Here is a 15,733-nt window from a genome sequence, read left to right as displayed (position 1 = left end):
GCAACTAACAGTGGGCAAAACTGCCTTTCACTTTGTAGCTTGCTACAGAACACCCTCCCTATTACAGGAGCCCCACTTGGCATTCCTGAGAACACTGGAGAATATGAAGGTCTCTCCAAAACACTGTTATTGGGTGACTTCAACTACCTAAACATTGACTGGGAAAACTACTCAAGCCCAAAACACCCTTGCCCAACGGTTCCTTGAATTTATAAACTAACGCAATGGAACAACTGGTCACCACTCCCAAAAGAGGAAACATATTGGACCTGGTCATGACCAACATGGGGACTATATTCCACACCAGAGGTAAACCTCTCATTGGTAAGATCAGACCATAAACAAATTTCCCTGGACATCCATATCTCGTCCCCACCCCCAGCCAAGGAAATCACTGTAAAGAATTTCTCAAAAGCCAACTTTGCACTTCTCAAGACTGAGGTGGAATCCTTCAAAGCCCCTGGGCCAGAGGATAATACAGCCCAATCCACAGAATCCTTTACAAATGCATTCTATGAGCACCTGCAGGAATGCATGGATCGTGCTATCCCAAATAAAACCAAGACTCACTCTTCCAAAAACAGGGGACCGGTCTGGTGGACCCCGGCCATAAATAAACTATACAACAGAAGGAGGAAGCTACTACATGAGAGCAAAATCCCAAAATGGGAAGGCATCTCTGATCAGTATTAGCAAGAAACTTCGATCCCTCATAAAATCATCAAAGGCCAGTTTCGAAAGAAAAATTGCCCTAGACATTAAAGATAATCACAAGGCCTTCTTTAGTTATGTCAGGAACATGGGCGGAAACTCCCAGATATGCTCTGAATTGTTACATAACGGTACAAAATATACTAAACCTAAAGACATAGCCAACATCCTGGCAGACAGATTCAGCGCAAACTTCTCCGCACCTTCCCCCAAAGGAGCAAATTCCTATCCCAACTGAATGTAACCTCCCTGACATCACAGATGCACAAGTGAAAACTGCCCTCTCAAAGGCAAAAAACACAGCATCTATGGGACCGGACAGTGTCCCAGGCTGTCTCTTACACGAGCTCAAAGAACTGAACCCTCACATTAGTCACTGTTCAAACTTAGCCTTACAACAGGATATGTACCCAAAGAATGGCGTACAGCTACAGTGGTCCCACTCCACAAAGGTGGTGATACAATGGATCCCGGAAACTATCGCCCCATAAGCCTGACTAGTCTGGTCTGTAAAGCTATGGAGCGTATCATCATGGAACTCAAACATAGACATTGGGAGCCTCCAGACACTGAACCCTACCCATTTTGGCTTTAAGGGCAGATCTTGCCTCTTAAACCTAGTTGATTTCTTTGAAACAGTTACCAAAGCCATAGATGAGGGCAAGGTAGTCCACACAGCCTACCTGGACCTCACAAAAGCCTTCGACACAATACCCAACTTGGGCATCATAAATAAGCTTACCAGCTTAAATATCAACCCCTATATCACAAGATGGGTTGCAAACTGGCTCAGAGATAGAACCCACATGGTCAGAATTGCAGGTGCCATGTCCGAATCCAAACCAGTTACAAGTGGCGTCCCACAGGGCTCAATTCTGGGACCTCTCGTTTGGTACATACTTCTCTGAGGTTCAGGCTAACATGGGGGGGATTATGGCTGACAGTTCGCAGATGACTGCAAACTGGGGGCCATAATCGAATCTCCAGCTGGCACAAGCATCCTCCAAAAGGGTCTCACAGAGATGGCTGCTTGGTGGCCAGAGCCACGGCCTCAAGCTAAATGCTAAGAAGTGCATAGTCATCCCCTTTGGGAAAAACAAGGTGCCCACAAATTACCACATAGGTGGTAATCCATTAAGTACAGAAGAAGTAATTAGAGATTTGGGGACCAACGTAGATAGTAATCTCTCCTTTGATAATCACGTTGCCAAAGTGGTTAGAAAGACTTTCTATATAGCCCACCTTATCACGAAAGGGTTCGCATCTAGATCAAGAGAGGTCATTGTGCCCCTCTACTCATCACTCATCAGGCCCATAATTGAATACAATGCCCCTTTTGGGATGTACCTTACCAAACACCTGCAGCAACTGGAGAGACCCCAAAAGTACCTCACCAAGAGGATCATGGGCTACAAACAGATGTCCTATGCAGCTCGACTAAAGAAACTCCAGCTCTACTCAGTTGCTTACCGCCTACTCAAAGGTGATCTATGCCCGACGTACAAAGCCATGTTAAACCCAGAATTAATGGACATGCTCCACCTCAAAAAATCTAAGTCCCTTAGAGCTACACGCTCCAGGGACCTAAACCTCAGCACAAAAATAAATAGGACATGCTGGAGTGACAGATTCATTTCCCAGAGGTTCCCCTCACTCTGGAATAGAATCCCAATTCATGTTAGACATAGCCCCTCATTGACCCTCTTCAAGCGAAATCTGGACGCGTGGATGGGAAATCACATATTCACCCCTGGGATCTCTTGTGTCCCTGCTAGACAGTGGCACAGTAAACGAATCTTAAAAGGGTACCTTCTGTGACCTACTTTAGAGGCACAGTAGGCTAATCTAATAGGGAGGCGGAAGCAAATACACTCTGGCTAGGCTTATAAATGCCCTAGGGCAGATAGCCTAGTATCTACCTATGAACCTATGAAAGGTATGACACTATGGGCTATGTTATACTGCCATCAAGATTTTCTATAAAAGACAATTGCTTTGATATGTTTACAATTGGAAGACTTGTGAAGTAACTTTTGAGACTTTCGGGTGCAGAAATGTTTGAGTGAAACAAAAGAAATAGCATATCACCTTAAAAAGACCATTTCATAACTTTGGTTTGCATTAAAGAAAACAGACTATAATTCATAACTTCAGAAATAGAGGAATTTGAACTTTCTTTGATAAAGATAATATACAACAAATGTACGGACGGGATGGGAAGTGTGTGTTACATTGGATCTCCATGATGAAAAACTACAGCACATTTCAAATAAGAATGAAGAGCAACGCTGGAGTACTGAGGCCAACTGAAGACTTGCTTGTACTGAGGATGAAAAACATTTGGCTCGGAAATGCAGAAAAAGAACGTGGGCAATGTGGGATGCAAGGCCATAACACAAACTGTAGACCATTTTTTGCAGGAAATATAATGGGACTGTCCATTTTGGTTCGAATGTTTGGTGCCGGAAAAAAAGTACACTAGAGAGAATTTGTAGAAAATATTCAGGAGGAAAATTCAATGCCTGATGTAGGTGAGGAAGAAAATATATGAAACTGGACTAAAGCTGAAGAGAAAGAGCAAGGAGAAAACTAATGGTAGAGAGATTCAGACAGAAATATCTCCATCTTCTCGTTCTTCACTTAACTCAAACTCAAATAGGGGAAGAACAGCAGAAACAGGTCACATCTACTAGAGAGAGAGAGGCTGAGAAAAGGAAAAAGTTAGGAGGAGGATAAACGATCCAAGAAAGAGAAAGGCATTCTGTAGGTATTTTTGGACCAAATGTGAACAGTACAAGAAGTAAAGTGATGAGTTTAAAGGTTGAACAGAGCAAAATGAAAAAGGATCAAACAAGTTTGCTGGAGCCAAGATATGTTAAAGAAAGAAAACTAAACAAAACTGTATGGAGAAAAGAATTATATAGTCAACAGAATAGGAAACATACTCCGGATTAGAAGAAAATTGACTAACAACTGAAGGGTGGTGATGTGTCACTTGAGAAAAAATGGAAACAGTGCGAAGATAATAGTAATACACACAAAAACGTGTTTGAAAAAAAATTGTTTGAAGAATTATATAAAATACTAAGTATGTCAAAAGTTACAACTGGGTACTTAATGCTTTATTTTCTTTTCTTGCCTTATAAGTAAAAGTGATAAAAAAATGATGCAATCTGAAAATAGGAAAAAGTAGAATACAAAATGAGAATTTTAAAAACAGACAGGCTATGTTATCTATTCAGGTAACAGAGTGCCATGTGAGGTAGGAGTATAATTTGAAGACAACAGAGCAATATGGGCTGTGTTAGGGGATAATGAAAAAAATGAGGGGATGCAAGTAGAAAGAAAATGAAGGGGAGAGGGTAAAAAACTACGGAAATAACACATGGCAATGAGTGGGTAGTATTTAGAGAGACAGATTTTTTGGAAGTAGACAATGGTAAAAAAATTAAAATGGAATATGATAGCATGGTAAACAATTTTGAGAAAAGAATGGAAAAAAGGAAGTTACAGAATAAGAGAAACAGAAAAAAATGCATAAAAAATAAAGGAAAAACTCCAAAACATTTTTAAATGGAAAGACATTTTACTTCCTTTCCTAAAAAAGGTGTGAAACGAAAGGAAGGAAAGATGGATGAAATAACAGGCAAGAATGAAGCATTACCCAGCAGTTCAAGCTTTAACCTAAATTAATTACAATTCCTGGCCACTCCTGGACAAGTCTAGGACAGCATGCATTTCTCCTGTTCAATTATATTGCTAAACACACTATTACAGGTTTTAATATAAAGCAGTAATAAAAAAAAAAAATCAAAGCTTCCTTACTCCATATGTCTCAACAGAATACATTTTAAACAGAATACATTTTAAAAGCTCCTCCTCTTTACTAAGGGAAACTGGCTGCATGTAGTCAAGAGCCTGCAAGAGGACTCTGTCTCATTAGCTTTTTTCAATCGGCTCAAATTTGCACAGTTGTTTCTGATCTTAAAGCAGCATATCCAAAACTTTATCAAGGGGAAGGGGTTAGTTTTACTTAGATTTGTTTTTTTTTTTTGTCTTAACACTACTGTGCTGGGCCTGTTTGACCTCTGCATCTCCTGCATCCACCATGCACACCTTCATAGACTGAATGCACCTAAGGATGTGTGTCACATTACGCTACACAATCCCTCCCAATTCCTTTAGGTATCTCCAAGTCTCTCCAGTTTATACATCCCTATCTCCACTTCCCTCCCAACCACTTCCAAGCACCAGTTAAAGGTGCACTCAACTTCTCAAACAAATCCCACTCCTCAATCACCTTAATGTGATGCATTACTGCCTTAAACTTCCCTATAGTTTCACCGCTCTCTACCCTTAAACAAAACCACAAACAATTCACAAACCCTTCACACATACACTCTAGTCCTGTCCCATCACAGACAGACACTTTCAGAACGAACTTTCTTCCACTGCTTTCCACAATATTTCAACTCACCATTGTACTCATCCCTTCCTTTAACCCAATACACTTTGCCAATGGTAACCCCATCTATTCCCCATGTCTAAAGCCTTCCCTCACTTTGCCAATGGTAACCCCATCTATTCCCCATGTCTAAAGCCTTCCCTCACTGACCCATCACAAAAGCCTACAGCTGACCACACGAACCCAAAGACCAGCCCCACTTACGCAAACTCCATTCCTACCTCTAACACGCAACTCCAACTACAAACTTCCTTTATCTCATCTCTTCCAAACCTACCAAAACCCACCACCACTTCTTCCAAACCTACCAAAACCCACCACCACTTCAAACTTCCTAACAAGCCTCTACAAATTTACCCCCATCTTGTTCACACTCCTCAGAGCAAACAGTGAATACAAAACAGGTCCCTTCCACCACACAACTTCTCACCACACCTCCAACCTTTCCTATGCATTAAACACCCAAGGCATCTCTAATAAACCTGACCAAATATGCAGCCTTTTTACAATTAACCCGATGTCTCAAACATGGCTCAAACCAACCAACCCCAATTATCAGCACCCCCCCCCTAAAAATACCTCTTAGCACAAGACTTGACATAAGGGCAAGGCAGGGAGGGATGGCACAATAGTTAATCACCTTAACCCAATTATCTTGCTCAAGCAAATGCCTCCTCATCCACCAAAGCCATCTGGATCCTTGTACACTTTCCTTCCCAGAAAACGAGTCTCCTTCCAACAGCTGTCATGTACCTTCCTTCTCCAGCTTCTTTTAAATTGAAAAACCTTAGACTTGCCATCACACACAGCTTTCTGCAAGTATAAAAATAGCTATTCTATGCAATCTGAACCTGAACTACCAAGTCCCCAAGAAATAAGACTTAAATTCCTAGCCAGTATCAACCTTACAGTTAAGGACACTAATCATCCAATTTTAACCAACCACCACTCCACACCGGATCTGCTATTCCTTAACCAACTCCAAATTACCTACTCTTCTACCCTCATTAAGTGACCATTACCACTCCTCAACCTTCCAAATCATCCACCAGCCACTAAAACTACTCCTAAAGCTAGTCAACTTAAGACCCAGATCCACCATCAATAAAAGAAAACAAACGCTACCAAGCAATTCCTGACTGGCCTCCCATTACCAACTTATAGAACCCAAACTCATCTGCCACAACTCTTAAACATACCTTCTTTCAACTTGAAGACAAATTCTTTCCTCTCACACAGCAACTTTTCAAACACAAGGATCCCAGTTTATCAGTAAACTTAAAGCTCTGCTGAAACTTGTGACAATACAATACATGGTCTTCATGGAGCCAAAACCCCTCACCAGAAAGCCATACTGCCCTTACCTCTTCACTTGTTAGCACATGGACTAAGCAAGCCATACACAGGCACAAAACCACCTATTGTCAGCAAGCAACTTGTTCTGTTAGGCCAACCAAACTACTTCCGACAGGAAGCAAATTTTCTTATACACCGGAAATCCACAGATCCCACCTCTTCTCCTATTCACCATCCAGTCTCCTCAAGGCAGATGCTCAACCTCTGACTTTCTCAAAGAAATCCGCCACTTCCCCAACCTAGTACCACAACCTCTTCCTCAGCTCTCCCAGCACCCCAACTTGTATACCCATTTTTGCAGTTAAGAAAATTACTCAAAACCTTGACACCCTACTAGAAAATACGCTAGGATGTACCATGCACCCTTTGGTGCAGGCAACCTACTCCCTTGCTCATTCTGCAAAGACTTCCTTACCACATCTCTACTCCACATTTATAACCTCTTCTCTGTCTAACTCAAAACCTCTCCGGATACATGGAAAACAGCTTTTGTCAAACCCCTTCCCCAAACAGCCTCTGCCTGAAAATGCCACCCACTTCCACTTTTTCTCCTGCATCCCCACACTTGGAAAATACTTGAAGAAATAATCCATTACTAACTGTACACTTGTATCCAACAGTTCCACCTAATCACTCAACAGCATGGATTCTAGGTTCACCGAAGCACAATGACAGCACTATGGTCACTTACAGAGGAGCTCCTGCTCAACATGGATAAAGGAAAAGTACAGTTGTGTACACTTACCATAAAATGTAATGTTAAGAGTGTATTCACTGTTGCAGTCATTACATCTGGGTTATCCTGCTGGCAGGTTGCCCCTCAGTCGGCCTGAATTCCAAAGTCTTGGGTCCTGCGTCGGTTGCAGTCACCTCTTCCCTGACGTCAGATTGTCAGGGGTATGAAAGATGCAGCAGACGCTATTTTATTCCGTTTTTCTTGCCACAGATGTCAGGTGCCCCCAAAAGGGTAGGCTAAATATATGTACATAAAACATACATGCACGAAAATAAGCTTCATCTATAAGCAAATATACCACCTAGGTTGTATAGATTAGAGAAGTAAAGATAAGTTTCAGCAAAAATAAGGGGGATGGCGGGTGAGTAACCTGGACTGCAACAGTGAATACACTCAAGACATCTAAATTTATGGTAAGTGTACACAACTGTACTATGTTCTTAGTGTTTCACTGTTGCAGTCATTACATTTGGGTCGAGTTCCAAAGCTATGGTTTGGTTGGGTGGCTGGAGCTAAACAGCATTAGGAGCGGCTAGGAGGTCCTGCAGAACTGCAGTGGCAAAGCCTGCCCTGGATTTAGAGTAAAGACACAGATTGTAATGTTTTGTAAAGGTATGCACTACTCTCCAAGTAGCAGCCTCTAAAATGGGTACTCCCCTGAGAAAGGCTGCAGAAGTGGCTGCAGCTCTGGTTGAATGTGGCCTAATGCCCTTAGGCACTGGTTTGCCATGCTGTGAGTAGCAGAAACTAATGCAGTGACCTATCCACTTTGAAATAGTCTGCTTGGAGATGATTACTAGTGACATGCCACAGCATCACAAGGGAAGGCTATGTCTTTCTGAAAACTTTAGTTTTGTCCAAGTAGAATCCAAGTTGTCTGTGTACGTCCAAAGAATGCAGAATTTTCTCTCCCTTGTTCTGTGGATTTGGATAAAAAGTTGACAAATGAACTGTTTGGTTAAGGGCTACACTGGATACCACCTTAGGCATAAAAGTAGGGTTTGTTCTCAGACAGACCCTGTCTGGATAAAAATGATGAAGGGTTACACAGCCATGAGAGCCTGTAGCTCTGAAAACAGGTCTTGCAGAAGTTATTGCTAGGAGCAGAGCTGTTTTCCAAGATGAGAACTTTATATCCGCAGTAGCAGCTGTCTCAAAAGGAGGTAAGGTGAGTTTTTCCAAGACATAATTGAGGTCCCATGCAGGTATTGGCTTTCTCCTTGGAGGCCTTAAGTTTTTGGCTCCTCTGAGGTACTGCCTTAATAAAGGATGAGAAAAGGGTGGTGGCTCTGTATTGTAATGAGCCGAAATGGCAGAGGCATGGATTTTAATTGATGTCCAGCATCTCAGTTAAGTATTGCAAAATTTGAGGAATATTTGGGACAGGTGTATCAGTTCCTTGAGCTTGGTTCCAAGCGCAAAATCTCTTCCATTTCCCAGCATAGGATTTTCTAGTACTAGGCCTTCTGGCTTCTAAAATGACATCCATTGATTACAGCTTTTTTGAGAGGTGTGGTTTGTATGGCTACATTATCAGCCACGCTGCCAGGTTTAGGGTCCTGAGTTGGCTGTGCAGAATCTGATTGTTTTGCTGGGACAATAGATGAGGCACTTGAGGTAAGGTCCAGGCTGGGCACTGGGACAAGTGCCTTAAGGTCTGATACCAGTACTGGTGTGGCCAGTCTGGAGCAATCAGAATCATTTTTGGTTTCTCCTGCCTGACCTTTAGGAATACCTCGGGGAGGAGAGGCAGTGGAGGAAAGGCATATAACTAAAGAGAAGGAATCCACTTTCCAAGCTTGTCCAAGTCCTTGTGCAGAACCTTTTTAGTCGATGGTTTTGAGGGGAGGCAAACAGATCTATGTCCGGGCGTCCCCATCTCTGTTATGCTGAAGACTTGTGGATCCAGGTGCCACTCGTGGGGAATCCATGAGGTTTCTGCTTAGTTCGTCTGCCAGAGTGTTTTCCTTTCCTGGCAGGAATTGTGCCTGCAGATGAACTTGATAAGTCAATGCTGTGTCCCATAAAGCCATGGCTTGTCTGCACAGGGTATAAGAATGAGTGCCCCCCTGCTTGTTTATGTACCACATAACCGTGGTGTTGTCCGTCTATCAGTAGCCGTCTCGGATGAAGTAGGTCCTTGAAGGCTGTCAGGGCATTTTGAACAGCTAGCATCTCTTTGATTGATATGTAGATGCTTTTGGTTTGTGGACCAGGTGCCCTGAAGGCCTCTTCCTGCCATGTGTGCCCCCCAGGCATAATCTGAAGCATCCGTCGTTAGGCTCTGCCTGGGGGTACGGAGAATGGCTGTCCCTTGTTTTGGTGAGAAGCCTTTGTCCATCATCGAAACAACTGTTGCAGGCAGGGAATTCAAGTAATCATTGTTTCCAGACTGTGGCAATGTGTCCAAACACTTTTAGGTACCATTGAATTTTCCTCATATGCAGTCTTGCATATGGAATTATTAAGATGCAGGATGCCATGAAGCCCAAAGCCTGCAAAATTTTTCTTGAAGATAACTGGGCCTTTGCTGCCATTTCTTTGAAATAGGTAGTCCGTTGCCTTTGTTTTGTCTGGAGTGAGATAAGCCATCTGGGCAGTTGTATTTAAGCTTGCACCCAGGAATATTATCTCTTGCGAGGGTACTAGTTTCGATTTATTTTTGTTAACTGTGTACCCCAGGGATGTTAAAAGTCTCATCACAAATATCAGATGCTGTAGCAGAATGTCCTTGTTCTCTGCTTGTATGAGGCAGTCGTCAAGTAAGGATACATTCGTATTCCTCTTTGTCTGCAGTAAGCAATTACTGGTGCCAGGCACTTTGTGAAGACCCTGGGTGCAGTAGATTAGCCAAAGTGCAGTGTAAAGAATTGGTAATGCTTTGAGCCAGCCTTGAATCTGAGGTATCTTCTGCATGATTGTCTGACTGGGACATGCAGGTATGCCTCTTTTAGGTCTAAAGTCACGAGCCAAGCCTTGCTGCCCAGCATGGGCAGAAGCTGCTGTCAGGTAAACATCTTGAATTTTGGTATATCCAGGAAAGTGTTTAGAATAGATAGGTCCAGTATTGGTCTCCAAGCTTTGTCTTTTCTGGGTACCAAGAACAGTCTTGAGTAAAATCCTTGTCCCTGCTCTTGCTGTGGCACTTGTTGAATAACGCTCATGTCCATGAGAGCTGTGACTTGTTTCCGAGCCTCTGCCCATTGATTTTTTGGCAGGTCTGGCCAACCGTTTGCCCTTGGCAGGGTATGGAAATGGAAATGAAACTTGTATCCTTGTGACACTGTCTAGAACTCATTTATCCTGGGTTATAATGTGCCAATTTTTTGAAAAAAGAGCTAGTTTTCCCCCTAAGGGTGCTGCCAGAAGATAAGTGCTTGGTGCAGCGGGGGGGGTCATTTGGACTGTTTCCTGTATGATTGTGCTTTGTCTTCTCCATCTTTGGAGGTAGAAGCACTCCACTGCTTAGACCTGTAGGATCCTTGCGGCTATGATCTGCCTCTAGGGCATCTGGATCTGCCCCTTTGAGGTCTGTCTGAGACTTGAAAGGACAAATTCTTTGTAGGCCAGTGTCTGCTAAATCTAGGTGGCTGTACCTGTAAGAAATCCTTGACAGTTTGCATAGATTTAGCTTTGTCCTCCATTTTCTTCAACACCTCTTTTACCTTAACACCAAACAAGGTATCATGTTGTAAAGGAGCATCTAATAATTTTGTTTTAACATGGTCAGGCAGATTTTGTTCCTTTAACCAAGCATGCCTCCTAATGACATAACCCGTAACAGCCCTGCAGGAGGCCTCCAGAGAATCAAACCCACATTGCAAAGTATGATTTCCAACTTGTTCAGCTGCATGCAATAAATCCTGCATTTCTTTGTTTTCTGCACATTCAGAATTTGCCATCATTTTCTGTTTTAGTGTCATTATATATTGCTGATATTTGAGCATATGAAACTGGCAATTTAAGGCCCCTATGGCCAAAGTAGCAGCTGTGTAAATCTTTTTTTCCCCATCTATCCAGTGCCCTAGAATCCCTGTTAGATGGGGGTAGGATTTTTTGCAGTAGAAGCCTTGACCCTTTTGGACCCAGAGAAATAGTTTCTGGGTCTGCAGTAGGGTTTTTGAAAAGGAATTTATGAGAGTCAAGGACCCTGTAGTACCAGTCTGGCTTAACAGGAGCTGGTGGTAGAGAGTCAGGGGTCAGACTAGACCAAGAGAACACATCTACAATGTCCAACGCAGGTGGAATAGCTAGAGGCCTGTGTTGAGGAAGTAAAAGGAAATCTGAGCCTTTTCTAAGATTCTGAAAAATCTTGGCTCTCCCAGTGGAAGTGCTCCCTCATGGTATGCAAGGTTTCCCCAAAAGAGTAGTCCTCAGGAAGAGAAGCTGAAGGAATTGATTCTTCAGCATCAGAATCCTCATAGGGGAGGAAGAGAATATTCCTGATCAGAAGAGGAATCAGAAGAAATGGAAACCTGATCTGAAGATTCATAGTCTGTCTCTTGCCTAGGCCTCTTATCACGAGGGGGATGGGAACCCCTGATTAAGGTGATTAAGTCTTCGGCCATTTTGAGCATCTGTTTTTTGGGCATGGAGGCCTGTCCTTGAGGCTGGTGAACTTGTTTCTTTGCCTTTAAAAGGAGTTTTAGTCTTTGAAGTCGGTTTAATATATAATTTAGGTCTGAATACACCCTCAGAAGCAGATGCCTGCTCAGCGGCTCCAGACCCATCTAAGGGAATAATCTCGGAGGCTCCAATACCTTGAGTTTCCAGTGGCCTGGCAGACTCCACGTGGGAGTCTGTAGCGGCCTGCGACTCCAAAGTAGCGGTAGTCAGGGGCTGCGTAAGTGCCTGAGAACTGGCGACTTGCTTAAGAGAAGCTTAGTCTGTTTTGGACCTCTGTTGCCTGTCTTTCTTTGCATTTTTTGTGAAATCCAGTAGTCGGATGGCTATCAGACGACATTGTATAATTAAATCTTCGCCCAAAATAGCTTAATGCAATATCGTACCAACGCTTAATAGTGAGTTTGTTAAATCTAGCACAAAACAGACAACTAGCAACGTCGTGGTCAGGGCCTAGGCAAGGAATACAGTAAGAATGAAAGTCCTTATGAGGTATTTGCTTCCCACAAGAAATACAATTATTAACTTTTTCTGACATCGGTCTGGTGCAAGAAAAAAAAGTTTCCCCAACGGGGTACTTAGCTTTTAATGAAAACTTTGGATCTGAAACTCGAACACGAAAATCTCAGGAGTCAGCAGACTGGCACTTGCAAAATGCTTCTGCTTCAGGCACCGCGCGGCAAGAAAGACTGAATAAACTGGCGTCGGCTGCATCTTTCATACCCCTGACGATCTGACATCAGGGAAGAGGCGACAGCAACTGACATAGGACCCAGCACTTTGGAATTCAGGCCGACTGAGGGCAACCTGCCAGCAGGATAACCCAAAATGTAATGACTGCAACAGTGAAATATGAAAAACATCCTTTAAGGAGGTCTCTTCAGTGACCTTACCAGAACTTTTGATCTTATTGACCACCACCTGCTCCCTTCAGTCTTTCCAAGAAATCAAAGTGATCTCCAACACAGTCACCTGGTTCCAACATATTTTAACAGCCATTTCAGGCATCTGATGCAAGCCTTCCTGGAATTCGGCATCACTTAAGAGTACGTATGCATCTGAATCATATTAATTCTGAGCAGTGTAACTAGCTTAACCTGAGCAGCTCGATTTATACTACTGAGAAGAAAAGTTTCACCCGGTACGAGCCCGGATTTCTGCAAGATCCCATTCATCTCATACCACTAGTTCACAGGGTTCTTAGCTTCTTCAAAACGTGATCTTATAGATACAAGCAATTCACTTAATTGTAACATTAAACAGTCTCAATAAATCAGACTAAATGCTACACTTACAAGTTAATGTACTCAGATTTCCAAGAGAAAAATGACGAATGTACCTCATTTGACTCAACTACCAATCTCCCAATGTAATAAGCAGAGCAAAAAGCCTGGTATGAGTTGCAGGCATGTACTCTGCATGTGTAAACAGAATCAGTCACCTGAATATAAAAACGTATTAATGACTTAAATTCAGCACACAAGCTACACAAATGGAGTTAGCAATGCTGAACGTCCCTTTACACACTGATCACAAAGCTTAACAAAAAAAAAGGAAACTACAGTTATGTAAAAGGGAAACATAAGGTTATAAATAGGCAATAATTCCCAATCCTATTAGTTTAACTCACCTTTACTTTCCCATTCACAAAACTAGCAATATCTTCCTTATTGTCAAAAACAGGCAGAGTATGAAGGAGATTCTGTTCAAGCCACTCCCAATGGTTATGAATTTCCTCAACTGTAACACCTGCAGAAAGCCAATACAGAAAAAAAAGGGACAAATGCGCATTAAAAATAATGAATTTTTGAGACCCACACATTTTGAAAAAAATAGAAAGAAATACATTATAGAAAATACAATAAAGAAATTGGGCAAGAACACAACTGGAGGTGAATTACTTAAAGATAAGGCAATCCTTTGGTGTACCGGGATGAATACACCAAGTATCTTGGTACAAATCAGAAATTATAACACAAATCAAAGTAGATATCCTACTGTACTTCCATGACACAGTACAAGGCAAATCAGTTTCCATCAATCTGCTACCTATCACTGATGATATCACAGATATATCAAGTTAGAAAAAGAAAACTAGTAACCTTTTTCTCTGACCTGCTTCATCTTCAGAAGTAGAACAATTACAGATCACTGGTGTGGAACTAAGCCTGCAAATAGAGAGGTGCAAGGGAGCAAAGTCAGCACTGCACACTTGTAGAACAGTTCACATTTTTATTCATTCACTAGATCATTCATTTTGTTGTGGTCAAATAGGGCAGCAGGAAAGTGTGAAACTGGGTGGTGAGAATTTTGCAGCAAGGAAGTCAAAGTGGGCCCATTTATAACCAATACATAAGGGAATGTACCAATGGAAAAAAAATTGCTACAAGTGACCTTTACACAAAACAAAAAGGTATGCAAACGTTGGAAAGAAGTCTGACAAAAATGAGTATGTAATAAAATGCTATATTTAAGGAAAGCTCCCTTTGAAGAAGTGAGCCAGATCCCTTGCTATCTGAAGTATTATGTCCCGTTAGCCAGAACTGTTCCAGACAGTCATGCCATCTCACAATGTCCAACTTACTCTTCCCCAGTTATTACCCAGGACAAACAGCATAAATACACAAGAAAACAAAAAATGGGGATGGAAGGAAACTTCCTGAAGTCAGGCCTCTATTCACAGATCTGGCATTATGCTAAGTACCCACAAATATGTCTGTGTAAAGAAGTCCCTGTGGAGTCTCTTGAGTGGTGCCTCACTAATCACAGTGGCCCACAAAGGAAGCCACGGACCAGATCCAAGTTAGTGTCAGACAATGTATGCATGGAAATCCAAACTGTGTATGTTAGAGTAAAAGATTGCAATTTCGGTAAAACTTCCTTTAGTGGCTAGTCACTACACTGCCTAAATGTCAGCAAAGAAAGCTGAAGAAAGAAAGAATATAAACTGGAAAAGGAAAGAAAACTTATGTCAGGAAGAGACTTGCAGTTGTTTAGCAAAAACAGTTCAGGTTTCAGCCATGGTGCAGGAGATGGCTTCCTGCAAATTACAGGAAAAAAATAAAACGTTTTCATAAATGTGTAAAATGAGCAAAGCATAGTGGGAACACGAAGTAAAATGACAAAGAATGGAAAGAAAGTACAGTTTTGTACCTACCATAAATGTAGATGTCCGATAGATATGCAACTGCAGTCATAACATATGGGTTGTCCTGCCTCAGGCAGCCCTCGGTCGGCCGAATTCCAAAGTCTGGGTCCGGCGTCAGCTGGTGTCGCCTCCTCTCAGACGTCACAACGGCTGGAGTATAAAGGCATCGGCCGACGCAATTTTCTTCAGTGTTTCTTGCCCCAGATGCCAGGTGCCCTCTTAGGAAGGCTAAATTTGGTAAATGGATAAAAAAATCCCAAACATGCACAACAGTAATAAACAGATACACCATAGGAAATACCCCCAGCTGAAGGGAAAAGGGGGTAGGGACCCAAAAAGAAGGATACAGAGGGGTAGGAGGGTGGGAAAATCCGACTGCAGTTGCATATCTATCGGACATCTACATTTATGGTAGGTACAAAAAACTGTACTATGTCCTTCAAGAATGCAACTGCAGTCATAACATATGGGTTGAATACCATAGCCAAGCTGGGGGTGGATGGCACTATGATAAGGATGGTGTAGCTAAAATCCCCTGCAGGACTGCCGAAGCAAAGCCTGCTCGGGATCTGGAGTATAAGGGCAGGTGGTAGTGCTTGGTAAATGTATGCACGGAGCTCCATGTAGCAGCCTCTAAAATGTCCTTTGTTGCCACTCCTCTTAGGAAAGAGGTGGAAGTGGCCCCTAAATATGC

The 15,733-nt window shown here is 42.5% G+C and overlaps 1 protein-coding gene across 1 annotated transcript in view; it reads right to left on the bottom strand.

The window, feature by feature from the left end:
• TBC1D8 (TBC1 domain family member 8) overlaps positions 1-15,733 on the bottom strand; it is a gene marked incomplete in the record, with an annotated part of 2,215,010 nt that overhangs the window by 2,067,672 nt on the left and 131,605 nt on the right. Inside the window, 1 exon segment of the mRNA XM_044071089.1 lies at positions 13,522-13,640. Coding sequence (XP_043927024.1) covers positions 13,522-13,640 — 119 coding nt within the window.

Source organism: Protopterus annectens, chromosome 5.part0 (genome assembly GCF_019279795.1).
Source record: "Protopterus annectens isolate FY-2018-M chromosome 5.part0, PAN1.0, whole genome shotgun sequence".
In the NCBI taxonomy this organism is placed as follows: Eukaryota; Metazoa; Chordata; order Ceratodontiformes; family Protopteridae; genus Protopterus; species Protopterus annectens.
This window is presented reverse-complemented; position numbering and strand designations above follow the sequence as displayed.